This window comes from Chelon labrosus, assembly GCF_963514085.1.
Source record: "Chelon labrosus genome assembly, chromosome: 5".
NCBI classification, from domain to species: Eukaryota; Metazoa; Chordata; class Actinopteri; order Mugiliformes; family Mugilidae; genus Chelon; species Chelon labrosus.
Genome location: NC_140341.1, coordinates 29,431,118 through 29,448,445, shown reverse-complemented (window position 1 = coordinate 29,448,445; position 17,328 = coordinate 29,431,118). Strand labels below are relative to the sequence as shown.

Sequence of the window (17,328 nt, the reverse complement as noted above, 5' to 3'; positions counted from 1 at the left end):
TTTATGGCGTAGGACAAGTGGCTACAGTTAGCTCAAGCTCCTATCCTGGAAGTGGCTTATAGTTCAATGTTATGTAAGCACAAGCTGTCATTAAACATGTACAATTATGCATCAGGGAAGGAATAATGAATGAAAAATGAAATTAGAAAAACATCTTGAAAGATAAATACATGTAATAAAAACCTAAGCAAACCTTGAGCAAACCTAATTAAATTCCCTCTACTTTAAGATGCATGGCTGCATAACCCACTACACAATGTGTTCACAGGAAACACAGTAAATCTGTACTGAACACATGATTTTTTTTCTGTCCATTTGAGGTTACTTGTGACAAAATGTAGCCATTAAAGCCTGTGGTAACAGGTAGCTACAGCTCTTCTCTGGGCTGGGTGTGTACAGTGATTGATTTGGTTTTCACTCAACTTACACCTGAAGTTTAATTTATACTTCTGCATCAAATTTACAGGTACGGTATGCATTCTCCGGAAATGTAACTGCATGCCAACTGCCAACAACTGTGACTGGACTGCTTGAAACATCGTATTTCCTACTACAAACTGTGTTAAACTGAGTGGATCTTGTTGGATTTGGAGATGATATACCAAATCTACCTGCTAATATTGGAAAATATCTGAAATGTATTTCCTCTTCCATGTCTTTCAATGACCAAACATGCACAGAGTTCACACTCCTTCTGCCTCAGTCAGTTTAATGGTCATCACCAACATCTACTCAGAAGTATTCTCTCTTTTCTGCACTGCAAAGATTTTAGTAAAAGTAACATTTATGAGCTCAAACTTCAACATGATTCACTTAGTTCCAGTTGCCATAGTCTATAGCCCAACATAGTGGCACAGGACTTTTACGGCTAGCCTGCATTTTAGCAGCATAATTACTAGGAGACTGAGACATACCACTGTATAATTGCTCACCAAGGTGTAGGGTAGGCCATAGGCTCAGCGTAGATTTGACTCACAAGTATAAACCAAACTTTAATCATTCTTATTAGTACAGCCAGAACTTGTAGTTCGATTTTAATTTCATGTCCTTTTAAAAAAATAAATAAAACAACAGTTATTTTCTTGGTTTTATTGAAACGACAATGGTGCCAGAAAATTGCCCATTTACAGTGACATCAGATAAAAATGTGAGAAATATAAAAACATCAAAGCAACCAGTTTCAACACACGGCACATAAACCTGAGGATTAAACACTCGTCCCTGCTAGCGCCTCACCAGAAAGTAGAAAGAAAAGAAAACAGATGTGGTACATTTTAATTTTCGTTCACCTAACTGTCTGGCATGTCAGAGGACCGACCAGTCGGCACAACAATGATCAGCTAGCAGGAGGTTTACAGGTTTTAAAGTCCTTCTAGACAGAAGCAAGAGTTTAAAGCACACATAGTAGAAACATTTAATATGAGTTTTACTTCCGTTATTAGTCACTGGTTTATATGACTTACTTGGCATAGAAAATGATAATGAATGCAACCGCAAAGAATCAATGATCAGCTTTGTTACTGAATTGTAGTTCATTGTAGATCATTAGTTTGGTCATCTAATAGTAATGTCTAGGAAAGGGGCAGCAGGATAAAAAAAACTACACTAATGTTAAAAAGAAATTTGGATGGATGGATATAATGATTCATTTGTCTGAGTGGAGCAGATGATATTTTTTTAGTGTGTTCTAATTCACTTTATCTGAACTGGAACAGATAAGAGATAAAGTGATAGTATTAGGAAAAAACAAAGATGTCAAATAGTTCAAAACAGCAAATTGAAAATGACATGTGGATGAATGTGGACGTTTCAGTTTGGAAAGGAAAACCCTCCAATGGAAATGTGAACATCTGGAAGGACGTGATCACAGTGAACACCGATACAAATCACAAGTATATTCTTAGAAAACATAAAACTCTGGTCTCTAGTAATTTATTCTACGAAGTGGTGTGTGCCACCAGTTCACAACGAGGCAGACGATGTGCATCTCAAAGCACTAAAACTGCACCAAATGGACACGTGCACAGAAAAGCCGATCACTTACACCACTGGCAATTGTATAAATTCAAACACACGTACAGACATTCAGTGCAAGTACATTCACATGGGGAAAAACAGCAGCGTCTTTGCGGAGCATGTTGACTTCTAGCTGTGTGCTTGCTGCATGGGCAAGCATGATTGGTCCCTATCGAGTTTAACTTTAGTGTCTGTACCACTGTGCTGAAGATTTTTCTGAGTCCGTACGTTCACATGGAAATAGTGAAGATCATTCACTGTAGGCCTTTTGTCATTTAGCCAGCACACTAATGCTGAGCACTGAATGGTTTGAAACTGACAGGTCGGTGTGAAACAGATGCATGACTGCATACACAAGAAAGCTGAAAGGCACAGCAGTTGCTTTGCTGACAGGAGGGGAGGTGAGGGCAATAACAGGACGAAAGAAAAAAGCAACATAGTAGAAGACACAGAAAACGGCACTCTTAGATCATAGAACACCAAAAGCTGATGTTTTGGTATCAGTCATTTATGAATCCTTAGGCATTAGTCTGAAACCACCCTTTAAGATGGAATATATTCTATAGATTTAATTAACTGAATTATGGGTGATTCTGAAAGCAGCTGGTTTAAAAAATAAATAAATAAAAAATGTTGGCAACAAAACACAAAAAGTGACCAACAGGCAGGCCTACGTGCCACGAAAAGACACCATACTCCAACACACAACACACCACCAGGCAAGTGTCATCACAACATTCATGATTATGGTGGAAACACAGGTTCTCCCTCTGACTCTTTCCATTTCTGATTCACAAGCCTTGTGAGATTAAATGTTACATCCTATTCTTTTATCACTTTGCATTAAAGGATACAGTAAATCTGGTGATAATTTGTACTTGTCTTCCGGTAAACAAATCCCATGAAAAGACCAAAACCAACATTTGGTATTGTTTCCAAAGTCTGACATATTGTATTCCTGTGTGTCACAGAGCTCCCTTCCTGTCCAGACCTATTTAACTTCATTAGTGACTTAAATGGTTCCACTGGGTGTCATGTTCCTTTATTACCATGAAAACACAGTGTAGTTTGTTCTGTACAAACTGTCCTGCTGCCAGAAATACTCACCCCAGCATTGAATGTGTGTTCATCCAACTGGAGAGAAATCCACAATTTCCTTCTGTTTGAGTAACATTTGCTAAAACGTACTAGCCTAGCGAAGGCAGACTCTATTCTTATCAGGTTATGTATCTGGTAACACCATTTGGATTTTATTATGGGGCATGTTTTAACCAAAACAGAGAAATAAAATACCTCTTTGCGCAATTAGATACTTCTACAACCAAATCAGGACTCCACAATGTCTACTGTCCATCACTGCATACAGTCCACCCAAACAACTTAATTGGCCTGTCAGATCTTTGCCAGATCATAATCAGTTCCCAATGGAGTGACTTCCAGGCTAAAAACCTATAGTAGTCAGTTATTTTATCAAATTATACAGCCCACTGTTTGGTTGTTGTTTTGTGAACATTTGTGAACAGTTTAATATTTAGACCTTGAGAAGGTATCAGTGGCCTTCAGGTTGAGTGTAGGTAGAAGTACAAATAACAATCTGTTGATTATGGTCTTTTCAAATGGTTTGACAAGAAATCAGTGTTCTTTTATATGGACAAATAACATTCATATAGTCACAAGATTTTTTTTGTTGTTGTTTTAACTTAAAGACTTGCTACGAACCATCAGTACGGTACTTTTTAATTTTAAATTAAAAAGATTTTAACAGATTTTAAAACAAAAAAAGGCAGTAAACTTATAAATATTAGCGTTAAATATAATATTAACCAATCCTTGAAACCATTAAATACAAAGTACGTCTCTCACTGACCCCCATACTGCAGCTGCTGCAAAAATGAACAGACATCCCTCATCCTCCACTGAAGATAAATATGAGGTCTAGAGAGAGAAAAGTAAGTACCCCAAAGCTTTCCCAACAACAAAAACAACATACTGCTTCATTCATATCAAAATACTAAAAAATAAAACTAACTAAAACAACCTCAAATGGTTTAGATAAACCATGTGATTATGTGTGTCTATAATGGAAAAAAATCTCAATGAATATGTATATGTCCCATCTCTGGATGCCCATTTGTCTGATTAGTATATCTATCTTCTAATCACCTCACTAACTGCATTTAGGCCATCAACACGTCTCCATTACAGCTAATTTGGCACATTAAGGCAGGCTGGAGGAGGCTGGCAGGTCTCTGGATCAAAGTTTTACAAGTTTTTCACCTGTCCTTGACCTTTTTTATGCAGTATTACATCAAACACACACCGCCAATATGGTTTTTGCTGACACTGATCAAGCAAAAAATGTCTTCAACACAGAAAGAAAATAGAAAAAAAAAAAAATAATTGTATACATGTGTTTTCACTTTGACAGTAAAGTCTGATCTAATCCATATATTACAACCATTGTGACCCCCTGCAGAAAAAGACAAAAACTCTCAAACCACCTTCATAACTTGCTTATGTCAGACATTTCATATTAAAAGCCCAGTCCAAATAAGACCGGGAAACTTTTAATTTGAGATAAATGCAATGGTAGAGCAAAATCTGATGAGTGAAAATAGTATTTTTTGTCAAGAAAGAACTATTTTGTTTAACGAATTGGAGCATAAGGCATGATTATGTAACAGTAGCATCAGAATGAGCGCTATGAATCTCCCATGAGAACAGGTACATAGGATTTTGGGCATTTTCCAGTTGCTTTTCTACTGTTGACATCCAGGCTCAGTTGTGTCACTACTATTTAATCCCACAAGACTATGAGATAGTTGTTTTAGATAAGCCTCTAAGCATGAAACAGTCTATGTTGCCTATAAGTGGATGTGTGAGTAACCTGACATTTTGTTGGTTACGAAGCAGAGCCGCAATTAGACACAAATGTAAGTGCCACTGAAAAATGAATACTGCTTGAGTGTGACCATTTTTATGAAAACCCTAGCAACATTGCTGTATTGTAGAGGTCATGGAGTAGACCATAATCTTCCTCCGCTGTATAAAATTACATATCAGTGGTGTGTTGTGTTACATATCAAAACCTGCACATGTGCTCAAGCCTTTTCCAGTGCAACCCATCATGTTGCAGGCACTGTCACTGTGTTAAAATGAATAAGGGAGCATGTAAACATGATTGCTTTGGATTTGTCTTATGGAATTAATGTATGACACAGCCACAGGTCTTGTGGCAGTGCTACGACAGTCATTGCTAAGCAGTAGGCAGTGTAAGAGTTTACAGCATTGTGATCACAGTGTATGCCACTGTAGACACCAGAAACAAAAATCACTCATTACAACATGAACACCCTGTTGAGAATCTCTAATATCAGTAGCTTCTCTGGTTGTGGAGGTCTTGCTCCCTGAAGGCAGAGCTATAGATATACAGAGTAAGGCAAACATGGTTTAATCCAACAGAGCCATATTTGCACCAAATGTTCCAAGGCCATTACATCCCTCATTGAAAACCTAGTGTATGTAATTGCTCTGGAGCTTTTAGCGCTAACATTGAGTAGGTAGTTCCCCAGGCTATGTATGTCTATGGCTCTGCTACTTGGCAGCTTGATAGAGTAAGTCTTCAAGAGACAAATCAGTCTCAACCAGCTTCAGTGAGTCAGGCTGTAGCTTAGAGAGAGGCATGTTATGGCTGAGAAGAAGACTGAAAGCAGACAGATACCGTCAGAGGAAACAACACAAGGCCAGAGGGACAAGGGCTGCCAGCAGGAAGTAGGTGACTCTGTACAGGTGAAGTGGAGAGAAGATCACCATGGTAATGGCCAAGGGAAGAGGGAGGCAGGAGGTCAGAGGCAGGAGTTTACTGAAAACAATTAAGACAGAGTTAAACTTTTCGTAAGGCAATGAAGGCTCAGTGGGATTATGTGTTTCAGAGATGGTGTTCTCATACCTTTTGCTGAGTTTTAAAGTGTTGCAGTTAATAAGAAGCAAGTAGACAATTATTAGAGGCACAATGTGTGGCCAACAAGGATCAGGATCCAGCAGAGTAGAATACCTGAAGAGGAACATATATATGATTAACAAAGTCTGTTTGTTTTTTTTACTGCCTAAAGACCACCTCACCAATATTTGGACTTTTTACTTGACTATTTTTTTTTTATCTTAGCAAACATTTACTCTATTGTGCTAACATGGTAGACACATATAATCCTTAAAAAAAAGCCATATTATCTTCATTTACAGGTTAATAAGTATTAACAATTCAGATTCCAGTTGGATGAGTGGGGAAACATCTTCAAGATGCTTGTTTTGTGGATATATTTAGAAATGTCACAGACAATTAGCACATTTGTTAAAGATGGATTTTAGAAAAAGTACAATTATTCACACCAATCAGGCATAACATTATTACCGCCTTCTTAATATTGCCTAGGTCTCCCTTGTGCCTCCAAAACAATTGTGACTCATTAGAGAATGGACATGTTCCTTCTGAGGGTGTCCTGTGGTGTCTGGCAACAGAATGCTGTTAGTGGATCATCCCACAGATACTTGATCAGTTTGGGATCTAGTGAATTTGGAGGCCAGGTCAACACCTTGTGCTGTTCTTCATGTTTTTTTAGTTGTTCCTAAAGCATTTTTATGTGTGTGTCTGTGTCAGGCTGCATCCTGATGGGGATGGCTGCTGCTATCAAGGAGTGTCATTGCTATGGGGTGGGGGTGCCCGGTCTGGTGTAGGTAGGTGGGTGGTACATGTCTAAGTAACATCCACATAAATGCCAGGTCCAAAAGTTTCCCAGCGGAACATTGAATTGTCATAAGATGGTCAATGTTATGTACTTCTTTTGTCAGTGGTTTTAATGTTATGCCTGATCAGCGTATCACTGTACCACTATAGTACCTCAGGTTGCGGATCCAGTAGATAAGCGATGGAGCACTGAGCATGACAGGTAGTGTGAAGAGAGCCGATAGGCTGAGGTGGAGCTGGAGGTCATCCCTCACTTCCTGCAGAGCGCACTCAGACAGCAAGGGGGGACCACTACTTTCTTTAGAATTGCTCAAGGATTCAGCATCAATTGTGCCATTCTCTGTTTCTCTGTGCTTCCGGGGTGCCTGGAGAGGTTGTGGTGGAGTTTAAGTATTCACTCAAACTGTAGTGTTGGACTGGCTTTGTATTCACATCTAGAGCTGCTCTTTACAGACCCTCAGTCTGTAACTGAAGCAATTAAACTTGAACATCTTACCAGATTCAGCATGTGACTCAAAGACCTTTCTGTCATCTGCAGCCTTAGTACCTAAGAGCAACAAAACAAATATTGATGACACTATGATGACAGTTTTGGTTGCCTATGCTAATTACTTTATAATAGAGATAACAAGTCAGACATTTGTAGATTGTCCAGTCTCACAAGGAATTAAATATCAATTAATTATTGACGCTACTCTGACATATATTTGATGTGAACAACAGTCACCCTATAAAGGTGGAATAGAAAGGAGGCAAAGATTGACAATGCTCCACAGGACGTCCCGCCCGTAACCGTCAGACACAGAGTGATGAGGAGCTGGGTCCGCAGTCGCAAGGTGCCACAATCTCGAGAGACAGTTGGTCTGCAGACAAAAAGAAAAATAACTACCAAGAATGAGAAATGAAGAATGCCAAAAGTCCATACAGTATCAAATGACATTTAAACATCCAACTCTACCTGTGTAGTGGAGCTAATATTAATGAGATCACTCGTATGATGAGACGGAGGAGAGTGCTGCCCCAGTACGCCACAGCTGCACCCAAGATGTAGAGCAGAGGGGAAATGAGGTGGGGCCATTCTTCTATTGGTGCCACTCCTTCATGAAATGTCCCATCAGGGAAATTAGGTGGGAGTGCATCCATAGGTGGGAGGTAAAACATGGACCAGACATCTTGAAACCAGCTATAGCTGAGGAAAGGAACCAAAGGATTAACAAGGGGAAAAAACACGAGTGGTTTGAGAATATCCAGGCATTGTCTCAATAAAGTCAGGTTTTCTGATGTAATAAAAGCTCCCAAAAGGTTGCTGGTGGGTCAAAGTTTTGTTTCTGGGATCAGGAATAAACATGAACCCTCAACTGCAACATTAGACTTTCAATACTTACCTTAGTAAGATGTGAAGAATATAAACAGAAAGGTTGACTTTGTGAGGCTGCAGGCCTTTGCCCACCACATGGCTCGAGTCTGCAGATCTCCTTGACTTCAGGATGGAGGAGAGCTGCCCTCCACAAGCCAGGAGGAGGGTTACAGCTGTGTACACCGGTACCATGGGACCACAAAACCTCAGGATCTACCACATAAGATCAGACCAGGGCTTTCACTTTCACTCTATGAATTGATGAACAAACAGAAAAATGTGCTGAAATGTGTCACAGTACCTGCCCCAGCACCCTGGGTAATGAAGTTCTTACTGACACCTGGACCAAAGGATAACGTATTAATGTCACATGTCAGAATAAATTGCCATAACTATATCAGTGCAGAAGAGTCCGGTCTTCTGCCCATTACCTTATACTGGCAGTTGGGGGCAGTGTGCAGCTGGAGGACAACACATGAGGCGTTATCTGGACGACTTGTATGGAGCATCCCTGAGATCTCAGTCACTGATGGTACACTGGCAGAAAGATCACATCAAGTCATGATATCAAGTCAAGTAAATATGATATGTAAAATTGTTAACATCATGGAGACATTCTGAATACTCACATGGCGGTGGTTAAAGTGTCCTCTCGAAACCATGCTACTTTCATTCTGTACACACTGGGCAATCTATCTACAGACAGACAACCAATGATTGTTACTATATATCAGCATCCCAACATTTGACTGTGTATCAAAAGACAAACTTACCTTTATGTACTTTGCAATGGCTTGCAACATTCATTCTGAAAGCCTGGTAGACCTAAACACATAGGTTTTCAAAATGTAGTAGACACTGAACAGGGGTACTGATGCTGGCAAGGATGTGCAGAAACAATGAAATTTACCTGGTGAAAGTGCTGCAGCTCAATGATATGAAGAAGTCCAGAGGAGTTGATTGTAACATCGCTGGCAGTCAATCCTGGAAATCCAACAGTTACTAATAGAATAGAAGGATTGAATTCCTTTATAGAGGTTTGGGAGTCAGTGTCAACCATAAGACAACTCACCAAATGACAGGACATGTGGCACCGGGACAGACAGAGTCTGGGATTCTTGTCTCTGCCACTCGCACTCTACTGTGAACTGTAGACCAGACAGACAAACCATAACCAAGTCATTTGCACAAATGAACATCAGTAATGAAGGCTAACTGTTTTGGGTAATCTCAGTTTGTGTCATACAAAAACGAGTCCTACTGGTTATGGTTTTGTTGAATTGTTTGACCTTTAGATTCTAAATTTTCTGATACAGACTGATCCAAAGAAGCAGCTCTCGTCTGCAGACTTGCGCACACTGACCTAGAAAGCTTCCTAAAGATGGATGAATGTCTTATAAACATGGGCAATCCCATCTGGTTATGTTGGTTACTGCCTGAATGAACAAACCAACTGTGTCCTTAATACAAATGCAAACTATGGACATTATGACAGAATGGCATTCCCAGGGGTACAACAATGAAACTATCACCATAATATGATCTCCATACATCTTGATGTTTCTAACACATCTTCAATAGCAGATATAGAAAATACAGTACAACAGCTTAAACTGTCACCCACTGATAAGCTCTAAGCCAATAGTAACGTCAGCCCCCTATTAACACTGAAGCTGCTTCACCAGCTGACTAGAACCGACAGCGACAGACACCAGGAGCGAGCCATCAACAAAGAGCTGTAGACACTCTGTGAATGTCACGTTTCAAATAATGAGAGGCGAACACAAGCACTGGTTCAACTGCACGGGAACCCCTGGCTATGACTTCGATGGCCTCTGTGGACATCAGCCAGTGTTTCCGTTGTTCTGATGTCGTCAGCTGATATGTAGATAATAGATAATGGATGTCCAGGCCCAGATTTCCTGTTCTGTGAACTGGCCAACTTGAGATGCGAGAAGGGATGAGAATGTTAGCTTGACTGGTGACAGAATGCCCCTCTATACCTGCTAATCTGGATTTTTTTTTTGTGCTTTAATAAAAACCTCACAGCTCTGAGCAACAAGACCAGCCACAACAAGACCAGCCTGAAAAGCATACCTGAAGACTGAACCTGCCATTCTGCCATCTCTTCAGTCATTGTAATTTTCAGCTTTTTACTAATTCTCTAGATGACGCGGCAACACAGACAGAGATATATAAATGGTACTTTGAGGGATAAAAGCAGAGGTGTGGTCAGCAGTCAAAATAGAGGGTTTTCATTCAGTAAAATAACGTACCTGTCTGCCATTGATGTTAGAGGCCGAAACAACCAGATGAGTAAATGAAGACAAGTCACTGAGTCTCAGAATCAGGACCTGAGGAGCATGACAGACAGTAAGCACCCATTGGGCAACTGAACAAATTGGGTGGAGTCTCCTCACTGGATAATTACCTTGTATGGTGGCAGGAGCTCAGTATCCATGGACAAATCCACCGCATGTACACTGGACAATTAAACCAGCACAAATGAATAGAACAAGAAATACATTTGGTTTTTTTACTTTGCAGAAAAATAACAAAGGAAAGTTAAGCGACATAGGTGGTTGGGAAAAAGGTACACTGTTATCATGTTCCTACCATGAGGAGCCGTTTTTGTGCACACAGCCGTACACCCAGCTAGTCATTTCCTGTTGGAAAATAAATTTAAATCCATTTAATGCAATGATTTGTCTTGAAATGTCCTGAAAAGTCAGGACAAATGTGCGAGCTGTGAGATTATATTACTCTGCGCCAACTCTACAAAATATGTAGCTTTTGCAGTGGTCGCCTTTTAATTTCACTTATTAAAATCGTAAAGAATGACACAGGCACAACAGCTCTGAATACTTACCAGGTTGGTGCTCCGGCAGTAAAAATGGCTGTAGGCCTTCCTGCGACTCGACAGGGCAAATAGGAAGTATTTGACTTGTCCTTCCTGTTAGTAAAGAGCAGAGCACCACTGAAGAAAATTAGTGCATATTTAGGTCTGTATCAGAGCACTGTTGTCTTACATAATTAGTCAAAAAGCTAAGATGTCTGTGACTGGTTTACTTTCTAGTCAAGTAAAGTCTTAACAAAATTGGAGTTCTGACTGTGATTAAGGAGTTGGTTTATTATACTGTGTCTGAGTCTGGTACCTTTGATGTGCTGTAAGCCAGACGTAGTGTGTTAACTTCACTCCATGCCTCAGGAACATCTAGAAGTTGGAAATAAAAAAAGACAAGAACGGGTTACAAATATAAGTGACACTCCTATGTGACCCTATTAACACTACACTCAATCAAGCACCCAGATGATTTACTCTTTACTCTTATTTTTAATTAAAATAAAAACGTATGCACTGAGCTTGCAGGATTTCTAAGCTGTTTCCAGCCTCTCCAGTGTTAAGTAATAAGTGTTTCTCTCTAACCTGAGATGGAGATGGAGTTGTCTTGAGTTTCCCCCAGCATCCTAACAGGGTGTCTGATGAAATGATGGTTTAGTACGGCCATTTTCCTCTCTGGGTTTTCTGTGAACTATTAAGAACACACTGATTAGCTGTAAGACATATGTTTGAAATGAATGAGCTTAGAGTTTTATTCATGTTTTAATGCGCTTATTTGCTGGGTTCAAAACTCTCACTAGTATCTGATGAGGTACCATTTTTCCATAATTCTACACATTACATTCACAAAAGGTTCATTAAAAAAAAAAAAAAAAAAAAAAAAAAAAAAGAACAAAAAGAAAATTTCTTGCTCTGACCTGTCTAGTTTGAGGATCGATGAGGTCAAAGAATGCCCTGACAGTAGCAAGAACGAGCTCTTTGCACCTGGAACACAAAGACACAAGATGTATTCTTGTTAATATTGAATATAGTCCAAGATAAATGAATTACTGAAGCCAAGCCACTTACCAAACAATGGATAGATGATCAGTGGACACCCACGTCCTTGGAACTGCAGTGGCCTTGTAAAAACAAGAAAGCTGGGATGAAACATACTATAATGTTCAGTCAAACATTTTAAATGAGGACAACACACAGTCTACACAACCCTTTTCCATCAAACAGTCCATGGAAGAATATACTGCCTCTGCCTTTTATAGAGCATAAGCTTTTACACATTTTTGTGTGGTGGAAGAAGGCTAAAGGATATGGTCAAGTGTCACTTGATTTACAAACAAATCGTACCACCAGTGATAGCTTATTGGGATCTCCTAGTGGAGAAGGAAGGCATATCAGGCCAGAGCGGACCTGGAAGTCACGGTAACCACCCCCAACCGACAAAACCGTGACATTCCTGAGCTTGTTTGCCTGGTTCACCCACTTCTGTCTGACTGCAGAGTAGAAATCTAGAGACAGGAACAAAGAGGTAGAAAAAAAAAAACTACTAAAAAATCTATTGATATCATAGCCGTCATGAACAGCTGTTTCTCTGTTTCCAAATACCAATAAATGAGCCACCATTCAAGACTGGTGACATGACAGTTCTTCTTACCCAGCAGGTACGGGTCCAGAGCCAGCACTGGAGCCAGGTGAGGGGAGGCCTGGGTGATGATGAGGGTGACCAGATTAACGTTGAAGCGAGGTAACGTGAAGAGCGCTCGGGCCACCACTCCTCCCATGGAGTGACCAACAAGGACTACGCTCTGAGGGGGGGTCTTCAGGTGCTAATAAGACAAGAAACTGGTTGTGTTACGCAATGCTGGCAAGTTTCAACTTGTGACCTTTCTGTTCACTTTGGGTTTGGCATTAGGGTTCATGATTTTTTGCTTTTTTGACCAATGCCTCTGCAGCACTGACCCCAGGTGGAACTACACCTCACATCCCATAAGAGGTTGCAAGACCTCTTTAATCACTACTACAAAGATAGCTACGTATCATTTATACTAATATGAGTCACTACTGTAGCAGTGTCTGTGGCAACAGCAAAACCTAAGGGCTTAAAAGGTTTTATTTATAAGTGCCAAGTCTGAAGGATTAACAAAATGCTTATATATACATGATGTGAATAGGATATGTAAGTGATATGAATGCCACTGAAATATTACTCCACCAGCAATATGTGTCATCTGGTGTAAGTAACCCAGTCTGACGAGCAGATGATATTTGAGGCCTGACCTTGTACAGCCTCAGGATGGCCTTAATGCTCTCGTGCAGAAAATGTGTCTGCCTTCGCAAACTGCCACCATAAAGGGCCACCAGCTCCTCATTGAAGTCCACAGTGAACACATTGAAGTGGATGCCTCCCTCCATGTTTTCAGCCTTTCTCAAGGCGACCGAGCCTAGGGAGCGAGCTTCATGAAGAGAAGAAGACATTTGATTCAGTCAAATAGAGAAATTATTCTGTCACCACAATCAGCTTTTGTATTTTGCAAAATGATAAACTGCAATTAAATATTAAAGCACAGCTGCTTTTGTGAGCAAATATTTTTTAAAATATAAATTTTAATATAATTTTAATGATTAAAGTCATTGTGCTTTCCCATCCTTGGGGCAGTAATTCATGTACTAAAAATAAATCTGATGCTTTACTGTCAAAAAGCCTCATTAAATTCACATAGACCACCTAGAAATCCGCAATTTTCAGATCTGATCTGACATCCATATTTGGCTTATTGAAAAATAGCTTTTGTTAAAAATATATTTGCTTTAAGAAGTGCAGAAAAATAAATGCTGAGGCACGAGCACACGGCCGATTATCACCAGAGTGCAACAACCAAATGTGTTTGTCTTCAAATGAATAAAAGCGGGGGTGTTCTCCTCCTACACATAACTGATAGCAAAAACTGTGGACCAGCACCATCTCATAAATGATTTGTGATATTAAGAGCACATGTGAGTTCCTTGTAAGAAAATACCAATGTCACCAGAGGAGACTCCAGGTTGGAGTCTCTAAGAACTCCCCAGACTCAAATATTAATTAAATACAAAACATGATACAATTTATTTCTTTATTATTTTTCACAAAACTCTTTAGCCCATTGTTTAATAGTCTGAGTTTCTTGTTATTCTGTGGTACTCAGACCTGAGCACATCAATCTGTTCTGAGGTCATCCCTCTTTAAAACATATAAGTTATTTATTTTTATTTTTTTTTAAAAACCTGTCATCACAGTTGTCATGTTGTCATTTTCTGAAAGTGTTTGGCAGTATAAGGAAATGTTACTTAACAGGACTAAATACTGCATGTGCTGGGATATTTTCAGCTACAGATTAATCTCTTAACTACGTGCTGTGGTGAGTATTTCTAGCAGAAGGACAGTGTAGGACTGAATTAAAATAAACTACAGCATGTGCGTCCATGGTAATGAAGGAACATGTCACCCTGTGCTGCGGTGTTTCTCATTGATGCATTTTTCAACAGTGAAGGTGTATGGAGTAAGAAATACAGATATACACACACACACACAAAACAAGTTAGGAGCTAGTAATAGGTAATAGGTGTATTTCTTTCATTGTACTGAATGACAGTAACTAAAATATATGCACAAACCCCGCCTTTTGATACTTACAAGCACAACCTAAATGGTTAGGTGGAAAGTTACAGATGTAGGTATCCCTAAGAATGGCACAAGAACCCCATCACAACAACAGAAAATACTAAAAGAAACCCACTATTGGGCAACAGTTGTTTAAGTTCTGCAGTTTTTCCAAGATCAGTACTTGTGAATTCCAGCACTCCCAAAACACAAAAAGCCCTTGTTCCCTTGTTTTCTCCTTTTGGTGGTTTGTCATTTAAATGCTCATACTGAAATCTATCTTTGAGCAATAGTCATTTGCTTATTATTTTAGTAATTTTGTGCACTTACCTTGTTTATAACTTCCTGCGTTTCCAGGGAGGAAAAGCACGGGTGCACCGGTGAGTTTAAGCGATCTAGTCTCCTGAGCGTACAGACCCTCTCCGTACAGGTAGAGCCCGTACGCTGGGTACAGTCTGGCCACGCGGCGAGGCAGAGACACACGCTGTGAACACAACATGTACCCACACACACGGATTAGGAGGTGCAGTCTCACACAGATGATTAATGGACACACGTGAAAATACATCAACAGTCTCACTATAAAGCATTCTAAAGCAACTACAGATGTGTGTACAATATATCTCTACAGCTGGCAGACACCTCCCTGTGTTTATGTCCAGCCTTACCTGGATTACTCTAGACACCTACAGTTTATTCTGGCTTTATGTGAGAAGCAATGACGTACATTGGCACAGCTGACCCTCCCTTTGAAAGGGAAGTCCAGAACAATGTCTGTGGATCAGTGGGTAGAGCAGTTTGTCCATGAACCAGAAGGTTAGCGATTCTATCCCAGCATGGATCACATGCAAGGATTACATTAACCCACCTACCAACCCACTAAAGCACACACCAGTGCCATTGTGACTGTAAAATAGGTAGAAAGGGTCTATATAAATAAAAGCATTAAAAAACATCACCAACGTATTATAGGTGGCAGCACACATACTGTACACTGCTCCCACCCTATACACTGATCAGCCACAACATTAAAACCTCAGGTGAAGTGAATAACATTGACCATGTTGTCACAATGTAATGTTCTTCTGAGAAACTTTTGGACCTGGCATTCATGTGGATGTTACTTAGACATGTAGCACCCACCTAGACCAGACCAGGCAGGATGCAGCCTGACACAGACACACACAAAACTGGTTTAGGAACAATTAAAAAAGCATGAAGAACAGCACAAGGTGTTGACCTGGCCTCCAAATTCACTAGATCCCAAACTGATCAAGTATCTGTGGGATGATCCACAGAGGCCCCTCCCCTCAACCCATAGGACCCAAAGGCCCCCACTAACAACATTCTGTTGCCAGACACCACAGGACACCCTCAGAAGGCCCATGTCCATTCTCTGATGAGTCACAACTGTTTTGGAGGCACAAGGGGGGTCATAATGTTATTCCTGATCAGTGTATGTGCTCTAAAGATCTGTTATTGAATATTTTTTTCTTATCTGTAGTGTATTCATCACGGGCATTTGCATGTAAGGAGACTGAGGGAGACAGAGGAAACCATGTGCATTACCCACATAAACAAGACAAAAATCTTTTTTTCTTCCATACAAATGGCACTCTCTTATGCTCTGCTTATGCTCCCGAGCAGTCTGAACTAAACGTGGAGTCCATACAGCACACAGCCTGCAGCTGTGCCCCACTTCTGGACAGATGAACGCATTAGGAAGCATAAAGAACAGAGCAGGGCTACCAATGCTAACACTAACAGCATGCTCCAGCCATCTTCACCTGGCTTGCAGGGCGTGCACTGAACACACGCCTGTACCTTGAGAATCTGATCTGCAGCTGGCGACCTGCTGAGAGGGTTCAGGGGTCAGCAGTTAATTCATGATTTTATAATACAGCTAATTCTGGCTAATCTAACAAGCACTCTAGCAGCCAGACAGGAGCTGTGTACCGTTAACAGAAAGAAACCAATGAGAAAACACGTTAGTGCGGTTGAGAAGAAACCCAGCCACACACATGACCTGACATTAGCACCTCTGCCAGGTAAATGGTGTCACCTGACAGTCAGAGCTTATGGCTTCACCCTGTAACACTTAATTTCGGTGTTGAAATGAAGGAACCGTTTAGCGAAATATATTTACCCCTTTGCCGTAAAACAACACATTTTTTTTTTTTTTTTGGTATATTTCTAATGCTTTAAGTGCAGTTATTAGCTCAAGTACTCACCCGGTACTCTGGGTATTCAAACATATAGGTCATACTGCATCTGTTCTCCTCGAAGCCAGTTAGCAACTCTCGCAGGCCAACCGCCAGGAGCCCCAGAGCAAGACCATAAAAGGCCACAGTGGCGAGTTTCATGGTTCAAGTCTGGCTTCTAAAATTCACAGGTGTTTATAGCTCCATACTTCAATTTTCATTCTGTTTACGCTTCCTGCCCGTCAAGACGCCACACAGGCTGTCAAGACCCACACCGGCTGAACCTCACAACAGGAACCACTTACTACGCGACAGTAACGATTGGCAGCTTGCTCGACCAATGGGAAGAAAGCACTGAGGAAAATGGACCAATGGGAGAACAAGCAGTGAGTGACGTATTACACACTAGAAATAGCCGTTTAGCAGTTTAATTGTATTCATTATGTGATTTTAAATACCTTTCTTAATATAAATCTTCTTTTTCCGTTTTTAATCATTCTAAATCCGTTAAAGACAAGTAATTCAGATACACAA

At 40.4% G+C, this 17,328-nt stretch overlaps 1 protein-coding gene across 2 annotated transcripts; it reads right to left on the bottom strand.

Annotated features, from left to right (window-relative positions):
• Positions 1-527: 527 nt before the first annotated feature.
• pgap1 (post-GPI attachment to proteins inositol deacylase 1) lies at positions 528-17,192 on the bottom strand. Of its 2 annotated transcripts, XM_084545397.1 has the most exons (27): positions 16,825-17,192; positions 14,924-15,077; positions 13,234-13,409; positions 12,611-12,782; positions 12,304-12,464; positions 12,028-12,080; positions 11,877-11,943; positions 11,545-11,650; positions 11,273-11,331; positions 10,987-11,070; positions 10,734-10,783; positions 10,549-10,600; positions 10,394-10,471; positions 9,190-9,265; positions 9,028-9,101; positions 8,891-8,942; positions 8,747-8,813; positions 8,549-8,654; positions 8,419-8,457; positions 8,146-8,330; positions 7,719-7,949; positions 7,488-7,623; positions 7,257-7,307; positions 6,914-7,125; positions 5,966-6,070; positions 5,738-5,878; positions 528-5,435 (listed from the first exon to the last, which is right to left on the bottom strand). In XM_084545397.1, exons 1-26 carry the CDS (start codon positions 16,954-16,956, stop codon positions 5,740-5,742), a joined length of 2,817 nt encoding a protein of 938 aa, XP_084401523.1. In that variant the 5' UTR covers positions 16,957-17,192; the 3' UTR covers positions 528-5,435; positions 5,738-5,739. The 2 variants fall into 2 exon arrangements, with proteins under 2 accessions (XP_084401523.1, XP_084401522.1); XM_084545396.1 differs by having other exon boundaries at positions 528-5,878.
• Positions 17,193-17,328: the final 136 nt, after the last annotated feature.

Excerpts from the sequence above, each read along its gene's own strand:
- pgap1 (XM_084545396.1), bottom strand. The coding sequence starts at position 16,956 with ATGAAACTCGCCACTGTGGCCTTTTATGGTCTTGCTCTGGGGCTCCTG. Across the intron at positions 8,655-8,746 it reads GACACTTTAACCACCGCCAT|TGTACCATCAGTGACTGAGA; the intron begins GTGAGTATTCAG and ends TCTTTCTGCCAG. Across the intron at positions 7,308-7,487 it reads TTCTATTCCACCTTTATAGG|GTACTAAGGCTGCAGATGAC; the intron begins GTGACTGTTGTT and ends TGTTGCTCTTAG.